This window comes from Nothoprocta perdicaria, unplaced genomic scaffold, assembly GCF_003342845.1.
Source record: "Nothoprocta perdicaria isolate Ctin4 unplaced genomic scaffold, notPer1 scaffold_357, whole genome shotgun sequence".
NCBI lineage: Eukaryota > Metazoa > Chordata > Aves > Tinamiformes > Tinamidae > Nothoprocta > Nothoprocta perdicaria.
Window position 1 is genome coordinate 407,092 of NW_020455596.1, and position 16,836 is coordinate 423,927.

The window sequence follows — 16,836 nt, forward strand, 5'->3', positions numbered from 1 at the left end:
TTTACCCTGAAGAGGATGGGGGAGAGGGGAGGGAAGATGGGGGAGAGGAGGGGGGGAGGGAGATGGTGACAGGGGAGGCAATGAGGGGAGATGGAGGAGTGGGGAGGGAGATGGGGGAGAGGGGAGGGAGGATGGCGGAGAGGAGGAGGGAGGGGGAGATGGGAGGAGAGAGATGGTGACCGGAGAGGGAGATGGTGCCCAGGGAGGCAGTGAGGAGAGATGGGGGAGAGGGGGGAGAGATGGTGACCGGGGAGGGAAGGAGAGAGGGGAGATGGAGGAGTGTGGAGGGAGATGGCGACAGGATGGGGGAGCTGAGGGGAAAAGGGGGGAAGCTGAGGGAGGTGCTTGAGGAGGGATGGCTGAGGAGAGGTGGTGGAGAGGGGCGAGATGGGGACGATGGCCGAGGGGGGACAGGGCCGCCGGGAGAGGCGGGTGAAGGCGGATGGCCGAGGAGGGAGGCATGGCGGGAAGCAGCAGGGAGAGGAGCCTGGAGGAGGAGGAGGCTGAGGGGAGAGGGGCGAGGAAGGGTCGGCTCCAGCGACAGGTCCCTGCGTGCAGGGCAGGAGGAGCCCGTGAGAGCAGGGGTGAGATGGAAAGGTTGCAGATTGCCCGGGGCCCTTTTTTATATACCATTCATTCATTTGTTCATTTCCAGCGGGCCCCCTCGCACTGCGCGCGGCTGGAACGCGGCGGAGAGCAGCACAGAGGGGCTGCGAGGTTGACAACAGGGCGCAGAGCTGGTGCAGCGACAACAGCGGCGTGGGAGCGGCGCTCGCCTGGCGCTCCCTGCTCCCGATTGCCACCTAATTGCCACCCATGGTGTGAGTTAATCCGGGAGAGGGGGAGGGAGGTGATCCCTTATCTGCTCAGTGCGGATACGGCGCGCGCCCCGGCAGCCTGGGAGCCCCCAAATCTCCTGGGAATGTGGGACGTACTGGCCGGCTAGATAAGGAAATCAAAGCGCCGGCGACCAGATGGAAGCCGCGTGGGGCAAAGAGCCCTCGCATCCCGGGCTGGGAAAGGGCCGCGGCCTCTGCCCTTCCCTAGGGACCTGGAGGCCGGAGACGCTCCCAGGGCCCACCCTGCGGGAAGGTGGGGGCAAATCCCAGCTCCCTATGAAAGGCGGAACATCTGAGGCTAACAACTGTTTGCACCCTGCGCTATTTTTAAGCTGCGGGATAGAATAGCATCCCAAAGGCTTTCTTGGGATGACTGAGCCACAGGTTGAATTTCAGGGCCGCACCGGCCAGTCCAGCATCGCAGAGCCTTAAAGACCCCTCTCTCCTCAGTAAGTCCACATCTGTTCTCCAAAGCCTCCGTGCTGGGTGCAGTGGGAAGCAGGGGGGACCTGGGCTCTGGTCATTCCTGTGTCCATGGACTGGACACTGCAATAGCCCGGGAAGCTTTGGGTCACCGTCACAGCCCATGACCCAGAACGGGTGGCTCTGCCCACTCAATTGCCCATACTTTGGGCTCCAAAAGGAACCTCGGGCTGTTTATCAAACCCTGCATTTTTCCTCCCGAAAAGGCCAGTGTGGGAGCTGCAGCTTGCAGCTCGTGGCTGCTGGCGCGTGCAGGATCGCGGTGTCCTCGCCGTCCCGTCAGGAGACACCCGGCTCTCCCGGAGCAGAACTGGTAGTGGCAGCTTGGCTGTTTTAATGCACCGGGTGAGGTGTGTCCGCTGCCTGTTGCAGCAGGAGGCTGTCCGCCGTAATCCCAACCACCGCACTCAATTGCGGGGGGGAATTGTACCTTTACAACACCTCAATTTTCCCGTGAAACTTGCGGGCGCTGGCATGGCATTCCAGTAGTGGACTGGTTGTTTTCTTTATCCTTCTGCTGAACATTGCTTCTCTTCCACACACATCGCTAGCAGAGAAGTGATTCATCTCACCCTGTTGAGAGCTTCTCCGCATGAGGTGCTCCTTGTTCCTGTCCTAAGCTACCGTGTTTCTTACCCTGTTTTGCAGAGCTTCCCGGGATGATGACCCTCAGGCTTCCTCACTTTGCTAGGCCCTGTCCTGCCTCAGCTGAGGCCACCGAATTGTCATGGCTGGTGTTGGCGGGAGCATCGAGGCTCAGCTTGTGTCTGAAGAGCAGAGTAATGGCAGGAAAGGGAAGGGAAGGACAATATGTAGCACAAGTTGCACCTCTCTTCTGCCGAGATAAAATCCTGTATCTCCTCCGAAGCCACCGGTGCGGAGCCGGGATGAGGTGGGTGTCAGATGGATGTGTTCCTTACAACCCCAGCTGCCCAGAAAAGTGGGTGTCCCGTCTACTACTCTACTACAGCTCCGCTTTTGGAGTGTCCTCTCCAATGTCAAACCTCCCTCTTTTTTAGTTTAAAATCTGAATCTCTTTGCCCTAAAGGGGAAACTTTAGGGCCCGCTCCCCTTGTTGCCTTCTCATCTGCCTCCCCTACGCAAAAATTCAGCCCCTTTCTACCGTTTGTAGTTTTATATCCCTCTGAAGAACGTAACTTCTGCGCTTGCTTGTGGCTTGTTCTATGCTGCTTTTCCAGGCCCCCCCAGTCCTTTCTCAGCTAGAACTGGCCTGAAAGGGAGGGAAGCAGGAGCCCCTCTCCTCAGCCACGTGGAAGGTGCTCCCAGTACTCCAGTGCTCGTAACAGGGAGCGGGATCTCCTGGTTTCCCTTGCGGGGAGAGCAGCTTAGCAGGCAGCCGCGCTGCCCTTTAATCAAGCCGCGTGGCCTGGTTAGAAGGGAAAGTGGGAAAGGGAAGGGGAGCAGCTCCTGGCTGGTGTCCCGGGAAGCCCCCGGGCCGTGCCCGGGAGCGCGGCGGGACAGGCCGGACCGGCAGCGGGAGCTGCTCCGACCGCATCCCTGAGTCACCGCGAGCGCCGCGGAGGCAGCAGCTGAGAGCCGGTTTGCAGCAAGCGCCGCTGGCCTCCGCTCCGCCGGAGCCGGGGCCGCCGCCTGGCGCGGCACCCTTTGGAGCCGTCGATTCCCACGCGGAATCGACAGTCAACATTTCCCCCCCCAAAGCCATAAATTGGGCAGTTTTTGCCCGTTCCTGAAGGGCTCGCTGCCCGGCGTGTCCTGCCCGAGCACTTGGTGCCCAGCTCTGCAGCAAAAAAACGTGGAGCAAAGAATCCCTTGGGCACCTGCAGCAGCACCCAGCAGACTGCCAGGCATCTCCTGGAAAATTTACTGTATCCCTTTGGAAAAGCAGCATCTGGGAGCTTGTAAACGCTGTGGGCGGCGTGCGCGGAAGGGAGCCGAGCGCGCGCACGGCGCTCCCGGCCTCGGCGCTCCTGCAGCCTGACTCCAGCCTAATGGAAGGCCTGGAATTTTGGCCGGCGATCCGGTCGTCCCAGCCGCCCGGGCTGGTCATGAGCTCGGCCCGGCAGCTGGCGCGTCCCGTGATCTCCGGGTCTGGCACTTCCTGCCGCACCGGGGCCCGGAGCGGGAGCAGGAGGGAGCTGCTGAGCGCAGCAGGATACATCCCAGGGTCTCCCACATGGAGCAACGATCCTGACTGCTGGGAGGGGAGAGCCTGGGAAGCTCGGAGCCCACGGCCTTGGGGCAGACACCTGCCCCATTCCCTAACCAAGCCCCTCTCCCAGGAAGCTACCTGGTCCGGGGAGCTTCATCCCGCTCCGCACGGGGCTCCAGGCCTCCCTGAGCCCGGCCTGCCTCTCTGGAGGCTTTTTCTCCCGGTCTCCCCCATGCTCTCCGCTCCCGCCTCGGCCAGACGCTGCCCAGGACACGCGTCCCACGTCCCTGCCCTGGACACGCGTCCCACGTCCCACGTCCCTGCCGAGCCCAGGGTGCTGCAGCCTGGAGGTTCCCGCGGCTGCTCCATCCCATCGGACCCGCTGCGGAGCTGCGAAACATCGCGATTGCCGTTGGAAAAATAGAGGAATAAACTAAAAAGAGAGCAGTCCAGAGAATATCCCGCCCTCAAAGGCTCCTGCCAGCAGCTTCTTTTCCAAGCGCCCTTCTGCTCTCGCTGGGAGCGAACCGAGCGCCAGGAGGTGGCGGCGGCTCCCGTTCCAATGGGCCAGGATTCCCGTTTCAATCCTTACTCATCCCCCAGAAACGAGACTTGAAGCGAGGGGAGGGGAACGCGCTCCGGCCGCTCGGAATAGAAACCCAATTCAGTTGCAGGAAGCCTGGAAAATAATGATAATCCGAAGGGAAAAATAATAAAAAAAGGTCCTGGCAGCAGCCAGGGCGGATTCGGGCAGCGTTCCGAGGGCGGCCCGGGATGCAGCAGCCGAAGGGTGCCATCCAGGCTGCTCCCCAAGTACCTTAATTCCAGCAAGCTGGAATTTGGGGCTGGAAACACCACAGAATAAGTGATAAAGATGCCTGCAAAGCCCCAGCACGAGGCAACACCAGCGACTCTCACAGCTAGGAGGAGAAGAGGAGCCGGAGGGATGGCATGGGAGCCGGGAGGGCGCCAGCTCGGGATGCTCCTGCCGGCACCAGGGACAAAGCGGAGCGTGAGGGCGGCCCCGGGAAACCCAGCCACATCCCGAGGGATGCGCCTGCCTGGCCAGGAATTGCACAGAGCACTGCAGGTATGGATGTAGGTGCTCCGGGTTGTTTAGGAGCGGGCCGGGAGCTCAGCGCTTTGGCCGAGAGCAAAGTCGTCGCAGCAAAAGAGAAGTCAGCGGAGGGAGGAGAAGCTGCCTGGGTCGCTCCGGGGGAACTCTGGGCTCGAGAGGAAACTCTGGGCTCTGCGGGGAACTCCTGGCTCCGTAGGGAGCTCCTGGGCTCCAGGGGAGCCTCGTGGCTCCAGGGGAACCTCTTGGCTCTATAGGAGGCTATAGCTCTATGGGGAGCTCCCGGGCTCCAGAGGGAGCTCCCAGCCCTGGATTCATGGACGGGAGCAGCCCCGGGGGCACCCGGCCCCACTGGGGGTCCGAGCTCGGCCGAGCCCCCCGGGGGCTCCCGCCCGCCAGCAGCTCCAGGGCAGGGCCCCACGGGAGCCCCGGAGCGTCGCCCCCAGCTCCTTCCTCCTGCTCCAGGGCCTGCGGATCTCGCGCCTCCTCTGGACCCCAGTGCTGGAAGGGCCAAGCTGCCCCCTCCTCCTCCTCCTCCTCCTCCTCCTCCTCCCCTTTCCCTGCTCCGCGCCGGCTGCTGGGAATGCCTGGCGGGCGCTGCCGGAGCCGCTTCCCGCTCCAGCTGCTGCTTCGGGACAATCGCAGCTTTGTCTCCTGCGGCCCTGCGGGAGCAGCCCCTGCAGGGGGGAGTTTGGGATGAAATCCCACAGGGAGAGACTAGGACACAGCGGGATGTGACCAGGGAAGCAGCGTACTGGGCCTGTCCAACCCCCAGGCCTGGGCCTGGCTTAGCCTCTCTAATCCCCACGTGCAGCGCCCTGCGAGGACCTGCAGCCCGAGGGATGCGGCAGCCCCACCGCCGGCTGCGGAATTCCCGCCAGGAGCCGGGACGCCGGCCCAGGAGGGGCCGCAGGACGAGGAGCGGGCGCCCGGGCGGCTCTGGGGAAGCTCCGTCCTCATCCCTGCGCGGGAAGGGGGCCGCGGCGCTCCCGGGAACGCGCTAAGCCGGGCGCACGCAGGAGCGGCTCAGGAGGCCCCTAAGCCGCTTTCCGGCGCCGGTTAAGAGCGACAGATGGAGGCAGGAGAAAAACCCCGGTTCTCCCCCTGAGCCCCGCTGGATTTGGAGTCACATTGCGCCGCTGCGAGGGAAGCTCTTAATGCGGGGCCGCCGGGGCCACCTGCTCCCGCGGCGGAGAGGAACGTGCCCCACGGCGCCGCGGCCCAAAGCGCCGCTCCTGGGCACCTCCTGCCTCTCCTCCAGGACCGGGATGGGGCTGGATCCCAGCTCCAGCAGCCGCTTCCGCGGGTACCTCCAGCAGCTGAAGGCAGCGGTGCCATCGGGGCGCTCTGATCTGTCCCTGCTCCACCTGCTTCCCGGTCCCGTCCGTGCTCCAGGTGCCTCCGTGCCCTGTCCCTGCTCCACGTGCTCCTGGGCCAGGAAGGGAGGATGGATCCAAGGCAGTTCAGAGCTGACCACGAAGCGAGAAAGGCCACAGCAGAGACAGCAGGAGCCGTCCGGCACCGCGGAGGCCGCCGCGATGCCGCAAGGAAGACGGGGACGCAGCGCCCTGGAGTTCAAGTACTTTATTCCGAGCCCGCGAGGCCCCTGCGGACAGATCCCGGCAGGAAGAGCTGCCCAGGAGCGGGGCGGGGAGCTCCCAGACCCTGCTGGGCTCGACGCGCACGGCGGCCCCGGCCCTATGCCCGGACACGGAAACAGCGGCGCCCGCGGTCCTGAATATCAGGAAGTTGGGAAGAAGGAGCTGCTGCAGGGCCAGGGAAGCGCCGGGAGCGCCACACGGTGCTCCCGCGGTGGGCCCTGGTCCCACGAGCCCCTCGGCCTCCACGGCCCCCCCGGCTCCTCGGGGACCCTCCAGCGAGATGCGGATGCCCTTGGGGCCCTGGAAGCCCTTCCCTACCCCCCTCCTCCACAGCACTTCCTACCGGGGCTGGGCAAGGTCTAGCTTTCGGAGAGAGAAGCCAGCAAGTTATTTCTAAAAATGAGTTAATCGCAGAGTTCAACATTCACCCTTTCCCTTTAGAAGAGGACTAACCCCCGCTCTTCAGCACTAGCCTAAAACTCCAGTTAAAACCCCACAGACCCCTCCAAGCAGTATTTTTTTTGACACAGACACAGGTGCCCCCAGGCCTCGTGCCCACGCGTGGCCCGATCTCCGCGCGGGTGCCAGCAAGGGCCTGGGCCAGCGCACGAGCTCGGGCAGGGCTACCAGCAAACTAAGGCTCTAGGAAAGGAAGGCGAGATTAACCCCGCGAGGGGAAGGCGGTGCCGACCCGCAGCGTGCGAGGGGCTCCCCAGCACCAAGGAGCCTCCTCCCGTGTCCCCACGTTGCGCTGCCACCCCCCACCAAAGCTGCTGCTGCAACGAGAAGGGCCCCCGCGCTGCCCTGTGGCAGAGAGAGGGTCTGCGCACAAGCTAGATGAGCCGGGGGCAGCGGCGGTAGCTTCCCTAGACTGTATTTAAATAAAGTACTAAAAAAAAAAAAAAGAAAAAACCCCTTAAAAGCCCCATACACTAAAATAGGCTGCTGGAGGCGCGCGCATGGCAGGCACTTCCCAGCCCTTCCCGGCACCTTGGTGGATGTCTCGGAGCAGGGAGCCCTCTCCCTGGAGCGGCTGAAGGAAAACGCCAGGGAGGAGCCGGCTCCGAAGCGGCTGCGCCGGCGGCGAGACACCGCGACGAGGAGCGAGCGGCTCCCCGAGAACCCGGCGCGAGGAAGAGCCGCGTGCGCCTCCCTCCCGCCACCGGCTCGTGCGGCGAGGGCCAGTCCTCGGTGCTCAGGTCAGCCCTCAGAGCTTCTTCAGGCGACTGTAGAGCTCCCGCTTGCTCTTCTCGCCAGCCCACGTGCGGCTCTTGGTGCGGAAGCGCTTCAGGTCCTCCTTGAAGTCCTCGTGGTGCATGGGGCGGTAGCTCTGGGGCTCGCAGAAGCTCTGCGGGAAGAGGAGCGGGTTTCAGCACGCCGCAAGGTCCAGGATAAAGCCAAGAGGGCCAAGGCTCAGCCGCACTGGAGCGGCGGCGAGCGAGGGGTTTCGGGGGGACGTCACCCCATCCCACGAGCGGCCCGAACATCTCCACCCCATACCCACCGTGCAAGGGGCTGCAGGAGGGACCGCTCCTTAGTCCCTCCCTGGCTGCCAGCCCAACCTGCTCCAGCCCACGCTGCCATCGGCTGTCCCGTGCTGCCACCTTGAGGCCCTCAAACCCTCCACGTGGGAAGCACGGAGCCCAAGAGGGCCCAGAACAAAACCCAGGGGCACGAGGCTGCCCAAGGCCAGCGGCTGGCAGCCCCAGGAGGGCCAGGACACCGGGACACCCTCCTGCTCCCCGCGGCGGGCACAAAACACATGGGCAGAGCTGGGCCACGGCGCAGAGCCCGGCCTTGCGAGCAGCGTTAGTCATTGCTCTCTCCGAATTAGAGGCCAAAACCCCCAAGCTTAAGCTAAACTTGGCTATTTCGGCACACTATAAGAGACTTCACATTTCCATTCATCACGGAGCAACTGCTCAAGCGCCCCTGCCCTCCGAGCCCTCGGGCGCTGAGCGGCCTCCAGGCTCCTTCTCTCAAGGCCGTTTTGAACTTCTGGCTGCTCTCCAGGGGCAGGCGCCAGTTTTACATTTTTTTCCAAGAGACAAATGAACAAAACCCTTCAGCTTTGGCCCCAGGATGGCACTAAGGCGTGGAACAGGCTTAAAGCAAAGGCAGCTTCACCAGTAAGTTTTACCTACACTCAGTAGAGGAGAGCACTGCAAAAGAAAGCAGGCAGAGACACTCCTGGAGCCTGCTCTATTCCAAGGACAGGCCTGATCCGGGACATTTACTGTTTTCCTATACAATAACACAGAGCACAGTGCGACTTACGCGGCATCGTGTGAAGAAGTCCTTGTAACCCCCCTTGAGGACGTAGAGCTCGGGGTAGTGCAGGTTGGGGTACTCGTTACCCAGCCTGTCGCGCTCCCGCACGAACCGGCACCTGCGGCAAGAGAACGTTTAAAATAAGTGAACCAGCTTCAACAGGGACACGCACATTACGGGGTGACAAAGTCCTGCCAGAGGGACAAGCAAGATCTCCTCGGGATGGACTGGTGGCAACTGGTGCCACGCTGAAGATGTGCCTCGTGACCGTGGTTCTGGGGTCGGGGCACACGGAGGAACTCACATTCGAGGACCCCGCTCGGAGGAAAATTCACAGTGGAACACTATGATCACTCGCTTGTTCTCCGAGGGCAGGATTGGCTTCTTGAGCAAGTAGTCCTCCACGTCCTCCTCCATGTGCAGATTTACAGCACCCTGAAAGGGCAGAGGGGCACCTGAGCACGTGGCATAAGCGCAGGAGGGCAGACCCGGCCCTTCCCTCACGAGCTCCGTCTTTGTCACATCCTGCAGCTTCCTAGAGGAGCACGGACAACCTTCTCCAGCCACTGCCAGAGCTTCAAACACACGGAGGACATTGTACATTGTCTATCCACCTCTGGGAGACCCAGACCCATTTCGGGTGCTCGTTTGAGCAAGCACAGCAGGTGGATACTTGGATTTCCCTTTCCTCTCAGCCTCCTGAGGGAGCAGGATGCTGGCACCCTCCTCTGGCCCAGCACTGTCCCCCTAAGAAGGGTGTCACGGCCCCAAGAGACCTCAGTTTGCCTCAGAAGCACTGCTGGCAACCACACACTGACCTTGCACGGCCAACATACCTTAATGTGGCCTCCTTCATACTCATATGGATATCTGCAATCAATTATCACACACTCCTTGATGAAGCTCGCGAACTTCCCGGTGAGCACAGACACGATCTGCAAGAAACAGAGACTTCAGGCATTCTGAGGCAGGTCTTTTTGCAAAGAAAACCTTCCTCCCAGCCCAGAACACGTACCATTTCCGAGTCGATGTATTTTAAGTCTTGATGTTTCCCATCAACAGTGTGGAATAAGTAACCCTAAAAAAGACGGCATCTAACTGAGAAAATCCCAAGTGTGAAGCACATCTGATACCACAACATCCAGCAATTACTTAAGCACAGAGTGACTTTGTTGACACGCACCACACCCCCATACTCTCATTCAGGGGCACAGTTTTTCTTCAGACCCTAGCAATAATTATTTCTAGCTCTTTTGGAATGACTAAAAAGCTGCTTTTATAGATTAGACACCCAGTAATTCTTCCTCAACTGACACTGTTTACTACCTAGTTGTGATGAAAAGTGCTTTACTTGGGTTGGCTTGAGACGTTTCTACAAAGACACCGAAGCCACTTGAATTACCTTAGAGAAGTCACCAATAAGGTCTCTCTGGTCGCTGTCCAAGATGCTCTCGATCTCCGCCGAGGACGATTGCCTCCTTACTATTTTCGAACTCTGGAGAAACACAGATTAGATTAATACTAAGAATAATCCTTTTCCCATAGGATAACAGAACACGGTGCTTACTCCCAAGTCCTGGGCTGTGACTCCCCAAGTCCTGTCTAGGATCAAGCCAAGAACCAGGTGCAGACGCACACAACTAGCACACCAAGTCCCCGAGCTCCTACACTACACAGAGGTGACAGGACCTTCCCCGGGCCGACCATTTAAGTTCTCATTAACCTTGATAAAGCTGACCCTTAGAATTGATCTGGTCCTAAGCAATCCTGTGCCACAGCGGGGTGTCAAGGCACCAACCGTTGAGTCTTCGGAGAGCATTCCTGGCAGGCTTCTCCTCTTCTTGCTCTTCCCTGGAGAACTCTCCTCCTGGGACCTCTCCATTCTTTTCTGGGGGGTTCTGCCCACACCGCTGAGCAGAGATGAAGAACCAAACAAGCGGCACCGCTTGCCCTAGGAAGACAGAGATAAAACTACAGATAAAAATACAGCTCTTTAGCAAAGATTAAAATTAGCGGCAAGCCGTTGATTGATTATGTGGGCTTTTGCCCGAGTCTGCACTCCCATCAGAAGAGCCGACTATAGGCTCTGGAGTCAATAGCACGTGGCTGAGGCACACCAGGGACTACCTCCGAGGAGAAGGTAGGAGTTTTTCTGCATTTATGAAGCCTTTTCCTGTAAGGAGGAAGTTTAAAGCCCATCTACGCACACAACGAGCATTGCTCTATGCCAACTCGCAGATGGGCTTTGGAGATAAGAGGATCCTGCAGAGGTTTCACACCCCACCTTATCGTGATGCTGTTCTTGGGGACGGGGGATCAGGGACAGCGCGGCCGCCTGTCCCTGGAGCGGCCACAGCAGCCCCAACCCGGCGCGTGGAGCACTCACCCGCTGCTCCGCTCTCCTCGTGACCAGCGGCGCGGTCCAGAGGCTCGCCACGTCCGCCGGCGCCTCCGCGTCGTTCTGCGGGGGGAGACGCCTCGCACGCGCCCGCCGCAGCGCCCCGGCACCCCCAAACCGCCCGGCTCGCCCACGCGCGCCGGCCCGGCGGCTTCGGGGATCGCTTTCCTGCCCCCCTCCCTTTTAACCATAGCACAGATGGGGATACTGTTTAAAAAAAAAAAAAATCAGGTGAACCCCAGTGAAACAATGGAAAAATTAATTCCTTCATTAATAAGGATGTCGTTTGCACCTTAAGCATCTCAGGTTCAGATAGAAATGCTATTTCAAGCATCCTGAAAACAAGTCCTATTAGCCCAGCTCTCTTCCAAGCAGGTTTACAAAGCCAGCAAACCCGCTCACACAATCCCTCCTGCTCAAGGAGTTCTCTCTAGTAAACGTAGTTCAGCTACCAAAAAAGGGAGAGCAGCAAATGCTTCCTTAGCCTAAAGGCTGCCCTCATCCCAACGGATCCCGTCTCCTGCACTGCTTCCTAGCGCAGACACTGCAAGCGGAATGGGAAAACTCATCCCGTAGGACACCTGGGCACCTCACACACCCCACACACACCGGCAGCACACCAGGAACATTATCCAGAGCTGGTTTTAAAGCACCTTCGCACGCACCTTTAAGTCCTGATCATCGAGCAGCTCTAGGAACCCGTCGTCGTCTTCGCTTTCAGAGGAGGGCAGGCAAGACGGCTGCACGAGGGGCGACCTGCAGCTTTCCCCGGCGCCCGCCGGCACCTTTCCACTGGGAAGCTGAGAGAAGAGACTCAGTTTTAGCAAAATTCCTTCTCTTTCCTGCAGGATTCTGTAAGCAGAGACGGTGTCACGCCTCTCAATGCACTCTAGAGAACACGGCAGCTATTCCACCCTTTCACACGCATCAACTTGAGCGCCCCAAGATGGGCTCCAACACCTTTTTTGGCCATTACAGGAGTGGAGTTTTAACCAAGGAACCATTTAACCGATGTATTAACCAAGGATATATATTTTTTTCTCCCTTTAGACACCAGGTACCTAGAAAATTAGGCAAGAACTAGTAACCGAGCACCCAGTGGTACTTACTGCCTGGGCTGGGGCCGCGTTTGGCCTTTGGCCGAGAACATCTTTTCCATCGCGGGAATGGACATGCACAGAACTGCGAGGAACTGGCCGGGTTGGCTTCTTAAACTCAAACGATTCCTGAATCAGAAAGGAGAAAAATCAATTATTTTAGCACAATAAACCACAAAAGCTACCAGGGTTATTATGCCTCCTTTTCCCCCACCTCCTCTACTTAATATTTTGAATTTAAGTTCCCTGCTCCCAACAGGAATAGTCTGAAGAGGGGAATATATTTCCAAAGTAAAGATATCGCAGTACTGACATAATCAACCTCCCATCCTCCTGGTATCATCTACAGGCTTCCAACTTTCCTATTTCTCCTGTCAGTCAGCTTCTCCACAAAGATATCGGCATGAAGGCCACAACGTGGTCAGGATTTCGTTTGCTGTTTAGCGACTGGCCCCCTCATCCCCTTCCCCTGGTTTCCGTAAGGACGTGTCCAAGTACTGCCCAAGCCCTGCTGCTAGAAGACCCCACAGCAGCCACAGAGCAGGATGCTGTGGGGCTGCAGCTCCCCGTGCAAGTGCTGGAAAGGGCTTGGGGATTTAACCACCCCTTTGGAGGCACCCCCGTAGCGGTCACATAATCAAAGCCAAACTTCAGCTCTGGTGCCACCACGGCGCCCCAGGAGGACACAGAGCACCACTTACGTTCTCCTTGTTTTCCTCTTGGTCCGAGAGCTGGAAGGCTTCACAATCCAGCGAATCCGAATGGTTCCTCTTCAGAGCAGGACTGGAGCCCAGGAGCCTCTGCTACAGAGCAAAGGGGGTTCAGGGGTGCACGGAGAGCAGGGCTGGGTCGGGAAGTCTCTGCGTGCAGAATGGTGCCAAACACACCCACGGCTTTAAAGCTGGCAGCTTTAAAGCTGGCACGGGCACCGAATGCAGAGCCCTAGCTGCAGGTTACCCATCAGCACCAGCCGGTTACGTTTATAAACTGGGATTCTGAGTTTCCACCGAGCATCACAGCAGCTGCTCGGGGCTAGAAAATTAGCAGGTTCTGGGGTGCAGCCAATTAAACAGCACTCAACACATGAAATCCTTTGGTGTTTACGCACAGCGAACCCCGTGCCCGCTTACCGGCAGTGAGTGTATTCTTCTGAGAGGCAGCCGAAAGCTACGACAAAGAGAACCAAGAGTTATTTCAACACGCTGCCTTGGAAAGGCCAGTCAGACGAGGAAAAGACCATTTTATTCACAAAAAGCTGGAGATCTGGGAATGGAGACGTTGCTACAGCAGTTTACTTACTTCAGTCTGCTAGATTCCAGAATTGTTTTCTCAAACCTGAAAATAAGCAAGACATCCAGCAGTTAACACCAAGGGCACTAAATCAGCCTTGTTTTAAGGTGTGAAACATTATGCTGAAGAGAAGCCAACGCGCTTCCCCCTTGCCCTGCCTTTTTCAAGATCTACAGGGCCAGCTCATCAGCTTTATGTATTTATTTGGAAGGACTAGCTGCTCTCCAGGTTCTTTTCAGCATTAAGCTGAAAAGAGGAAAAAACTAAAGAGGAAAGACTCAGTAAATCAGGGACCAAGGGCGCTAACCCCTCATCCCTAGGGGAAAAAGTTGAGGGAAAAAAAAATCCAATCTTGGTTTTGAGAGCAGCAAACTCAAAACCAGGAGCAACTGCTTGCTCCCCATTCAAGCATATACAAAGCTATAGGTGTGTGTGTGTGTAACTTGTGTGCACCCCATGCACAAGCTGGGGCAGCCTCAGACTCCTGTAAGGTGCCAGTCGTGCCCAGTGCGGCTGGTACCCCCCAAACCCAAGACCTGCAAGTGCCCTGGGACAGAGAAGGGAGCCCAGCAGCTCGGGCTGCGGAGCTCTTTGGCACGTGCCTCCAGAAGGTGGATTCAGATAGAACCACCCCCTTGAAGCCCCTTCCCTTTCGCGGGGCGGCGGGCGGCTACGTACGTCTCCTCCACGATGTCGTCCGGGGTCGCAGCGCCGGGAGAATCCAACGCGCAGCCTGCGGGAGACAGAAGGTTGGTGACTGAGCGCTGCATTGGCCCTGGGAAGCACGAGGTTCTGCCAGGGAATCCCTTTGGGAAGAGGCAGGGGCAGCTCCTGGGGGGCCCCGGCCACGAAGTGCCACGGACACGGCCTGGACTAACTAACAGCGAGGACTAGCTAGGACTAACACAAAGACCAGGCACTGCCACAGCTGCGCCCCATCTTTTAAGCAGAGCCCAGGGCGCAGCCTGCTCAAAGCGCAGCTCCCAAGGGGCTGGATTGCACCACCGCAGCGCTGCCGAGGCCTCGAGCTCGGCGCGGCGCGCGCCGCACAAGCGGGGCCACGGCCCGACGGGGTTTCTGTGGGGAACACGCCAGCTAGCGACCTCAGCACAGCAGAAACCCCAACAAGGAGCATTTTGCAAAACTAACGCCGGAAAAGTGAAGGCAGGAGAGCTCTTGTCAACACTTGCAAGGCCGGGGGCTTAGGACCTGTTTCGGAGACACAAAGAAAAGGTCTCCGCAGGAAGGCAGAGATGCACTTGTTTGTTCTGCCAGCTGCAGTGTCGGCTCTGCTGCATTTCACAGCTGCATTAAGGTTCCTTGAAGGCCAAACTCCGGGCACAGTCGGACTGCTGTGTTAATTCGGCCTGATTTCTATCACTAAGGTGAACCAAGGAGGTACCAGAAGCTTCCCTACAGGTCCCAGGGTACCAGCATATCTCATTGCACCCCCGGGCCATCTCCCCCGAGGAGTTGCTTCCAGGCAAGTTACACGGCTACAACAGTTCCCCAGATGTCAAGGCGAACCCTCGGCTAGTGAAAACAAAGCCACAAACAAAGCCCAAGGCGCGAGATAAGCCTCGCTCAGCCGCCTTCGAGCGCACGGAGCAGCGCAGCAGCACTCGGCTTCGGAGAGGGAAACCACACAAAGAACCCCAGAGTGGCTGAGGTCGGAAGGGATCTCTAGGGATCACCTAGTCCAACCCCTCTGCTCCAGCAGGGACACCCGGAGCGCAGGGTGGCACCCAGGCGGGTTGGGGAGACTCCCAGAGCAGGAGCCTCCCTGGGCAGCCCGGGCCAGACACCCTGCTCTGAAAGCAGCACCCTGCGGGCGGCAGGACAGCAGCTCTGCTCCATGGGGCTGGATGCGGGTGCGTGACGGATCCCGGGAATGAGGGGCGCCCGGCTCAGTGCCCATGAGCCCAGCCCTGGGAACACTCCCAAGCCGCTGTCATGGACCCGGGGGGCTCACGCTCACCAGCAAAGCCCCCCGGGGCTGCTTTGGGGGCAGTCGCCTTCAGCTGCCTGCGCTGCAAGAGGTCGGGGTGCCCGTGAGGAGGCACCGAGCCAGCACGATGCCCGAGTCGTGCCAATAGACAAGGCATTTGCCAGGCCAGCTCCATCGCCAGCACGTGCCGGGACAATCAAAACACCCCAAACCAGGAGCTTCGGGGTGGGAGACACCCGCATCCCTCCCTGAAGGGCGCTAACAGGCACTACCCACACACAGCTGCGGGATTCCCGGGCTCCGTACCCGAGTCGGTGGATTCCGAGGACACCGTCCGCTGCAGGCCGCTGCTCCGCCGGCCATCCTGCTGCCTGCGGGAAGAGCGACAGGAGCGTGAGGCATCCCGAGAACGGCAGCGCACGAGCCCCGGCGCAAGCCCAACATTCATGGGCTGAAGGAGCAGGCTGCAGCTCAGCACCCCTTTTGGGAGCCTTTTGGGTCCTGGGCCAGGTTCAGCAGCCTGGTCCTGGCCCAGGGTTTGGGTCCTGGTCCCGGCCCAGGCTCAGCAGCCACGACCAAATCGCCCCGCTGACAAGCAGGGCTGCACCAGCCCCTGCAGGAGCTTGGGGCTGGTTTTAATTTAGACGCTGAAACAGCAGCATCGGTAACCCCAGAAATGAGCCCTCCAGAAGGGACCAAGAGGGATGGACAGAGCGGGAAAGCGCCCGCTAAGACGAGCGTTTTCCGTGAGCGGTTCTGGTGCCCTGGCACAGCGAGAGGGGCTTTGCTGCAGAAAATAGCAACTGGGGGGGCGTTCTCCCCACGCAATCACCCTCGGACAAGGCTGGATCCAACGGTGAAGCCATTGCAGCTGCTGCTTTTCCTGCAGGGAATCACAGACCTCGGGAGCTGCACAAGAGGGGGTGCTGCCTTTGGCTCCCCCAGCCCCCCAAGTGGGGGGGCCCCGTTGTCCCTCCCCGGCCCCTGTGCAGCCTCCCGAGCTGCGAGTCTCCCAGGGAAAGGGCGACTGTTTCCACACAACTGCTTCGCCTGATGGTTTAGCGGCATCCGAGGGGGGTTTTGCCCTGCCAAGGTGATTTCTGTCCCACGTCTGGTGGCTGGAGGGGACGAGGCAGCTGGATCCAAGGGCTACGGATCAGGGTCCGTCGGGAACCGCTCCGAGGGCCCCGCGCCGGCACCGGGGAGGCGAGCCGGAGCACGGGAAGGATGCAGTAATAAACAGGCAGGAGCCCGGTGCGGATTGTTCGCAGGAATGCCAGGAATCCGAAGGCGGGAAGGACCGGGAGGGAAGCGAGCGACGGCGGGGGGAACTACGGGAATAAGGGTGGGAAGGCTGGGAGCAACGGGGGGAGAGGGGCGCGGGACAAGGATGAGGGACAGACGGGCCGCACGTGGCGGCGAGGGGGCAGGACGGGAGGAGGAGGATCGCAGCGGGAAGCGGGGCCTTTCCCATGGGAATGGGAGGATGGGAGCCCTGGGGTGGCACTTCCAGGGGGCAGGAAAGGCCGCGGGCTCCTCGTTATTCTCCTGCTTCCCCCAACGCCTCTTTTTCCAAGGCCTCGCTCCTTTACGGGGGAGAGGGAAGGCCAAGAGCTCCCTGGGGCCTCCATCCTGAGGGCAGGAAAGGGAAGGAGGAAGAGGAGGAGGAAGGGCCACATGGCCAAGGGAGGGGGGGCAGAGAG

The 16,836-nt window shown here is 59.7% G+C and overlaps 1 protein-coding gene across 1 annotated transcript in view; it reads right to left on the bottom strand.

Annotated features, from left to right (window-relative positions):
- Nucleotides 1-7,293: 7,293 nt before the first annotated feature.
- The window catches only part of CDC25A (cell division cycle 25A), an 11,869-nt gene continuing 2,326 nt past the window's right edge, over nucleotides 7,294-16,836 (bottom strand). Inside the window, exons 2-16 of the mRNA XM_026044266.1 lie at nucleotides 15,440-15,504; nucleotides 13,864-13,918; nucleotides 13,195-13,230; nucleotides 13,026-13,062; nucleotides 12,597-12,698; nucleotides 11,908-12,024; nucleotides 11,464-11,598; nucleotides 10,787-10,861; nucleotides 10,199-10,351; nucleotides 9,803-9,895; nucleotides 9,416-9,478; nucleotides 9,237-9,335; nucleotides 8,705-8,835; nucleotides 8,407-8,518; nucleotides 7,294-7,477 (exon numbers count right to left, since the gene is read on the bottom strand). Of these exons, the coding sequence (XP_025900051.1) occupies nucleotides 7,337-7,477; nucleotides 8,407-8,518; nucleotides 8,705-8,835; nucleotides 9,237-9,335; nucleotides 9,416-9,478; nucleotides 9,803-9,895; nucleotides 10,199-10,351; nucleotides 10,787-10,861; nucleotides 11,464-11,598; nucleotides 11,908-12,024; nucleotides 12,597-12,698; nucleotides 13,026-13,062; nucleotides 13,195-13,230; nucleotides 13,864-13,918; nucleotides 15,440-15,504 (1,414 nt within the window). The 3' untranslated portion in view covers nucleotides 7,294-7,336. The remainder of the gene's footprint in view (nucleotides 7,478-8,406; nucleotides 8,519-8,704; nucleotides 8,836-9,236; nucleotides 9,336-9,415; nucleotides 9,479-9,802; nucleotides 9,896-10,198; nucleotides 10,352-10,786; nucleotides 10,862-11,463; nucleotides 11,599-11,907; nucleotides 12,025-12,596; nucleotides 12,699-13,025; nucleotides 13,063-13,194; nucleotides 13,231-13,863; nucleotides 13,919-15,439; nucleotides 15,505-16,836) is intronic.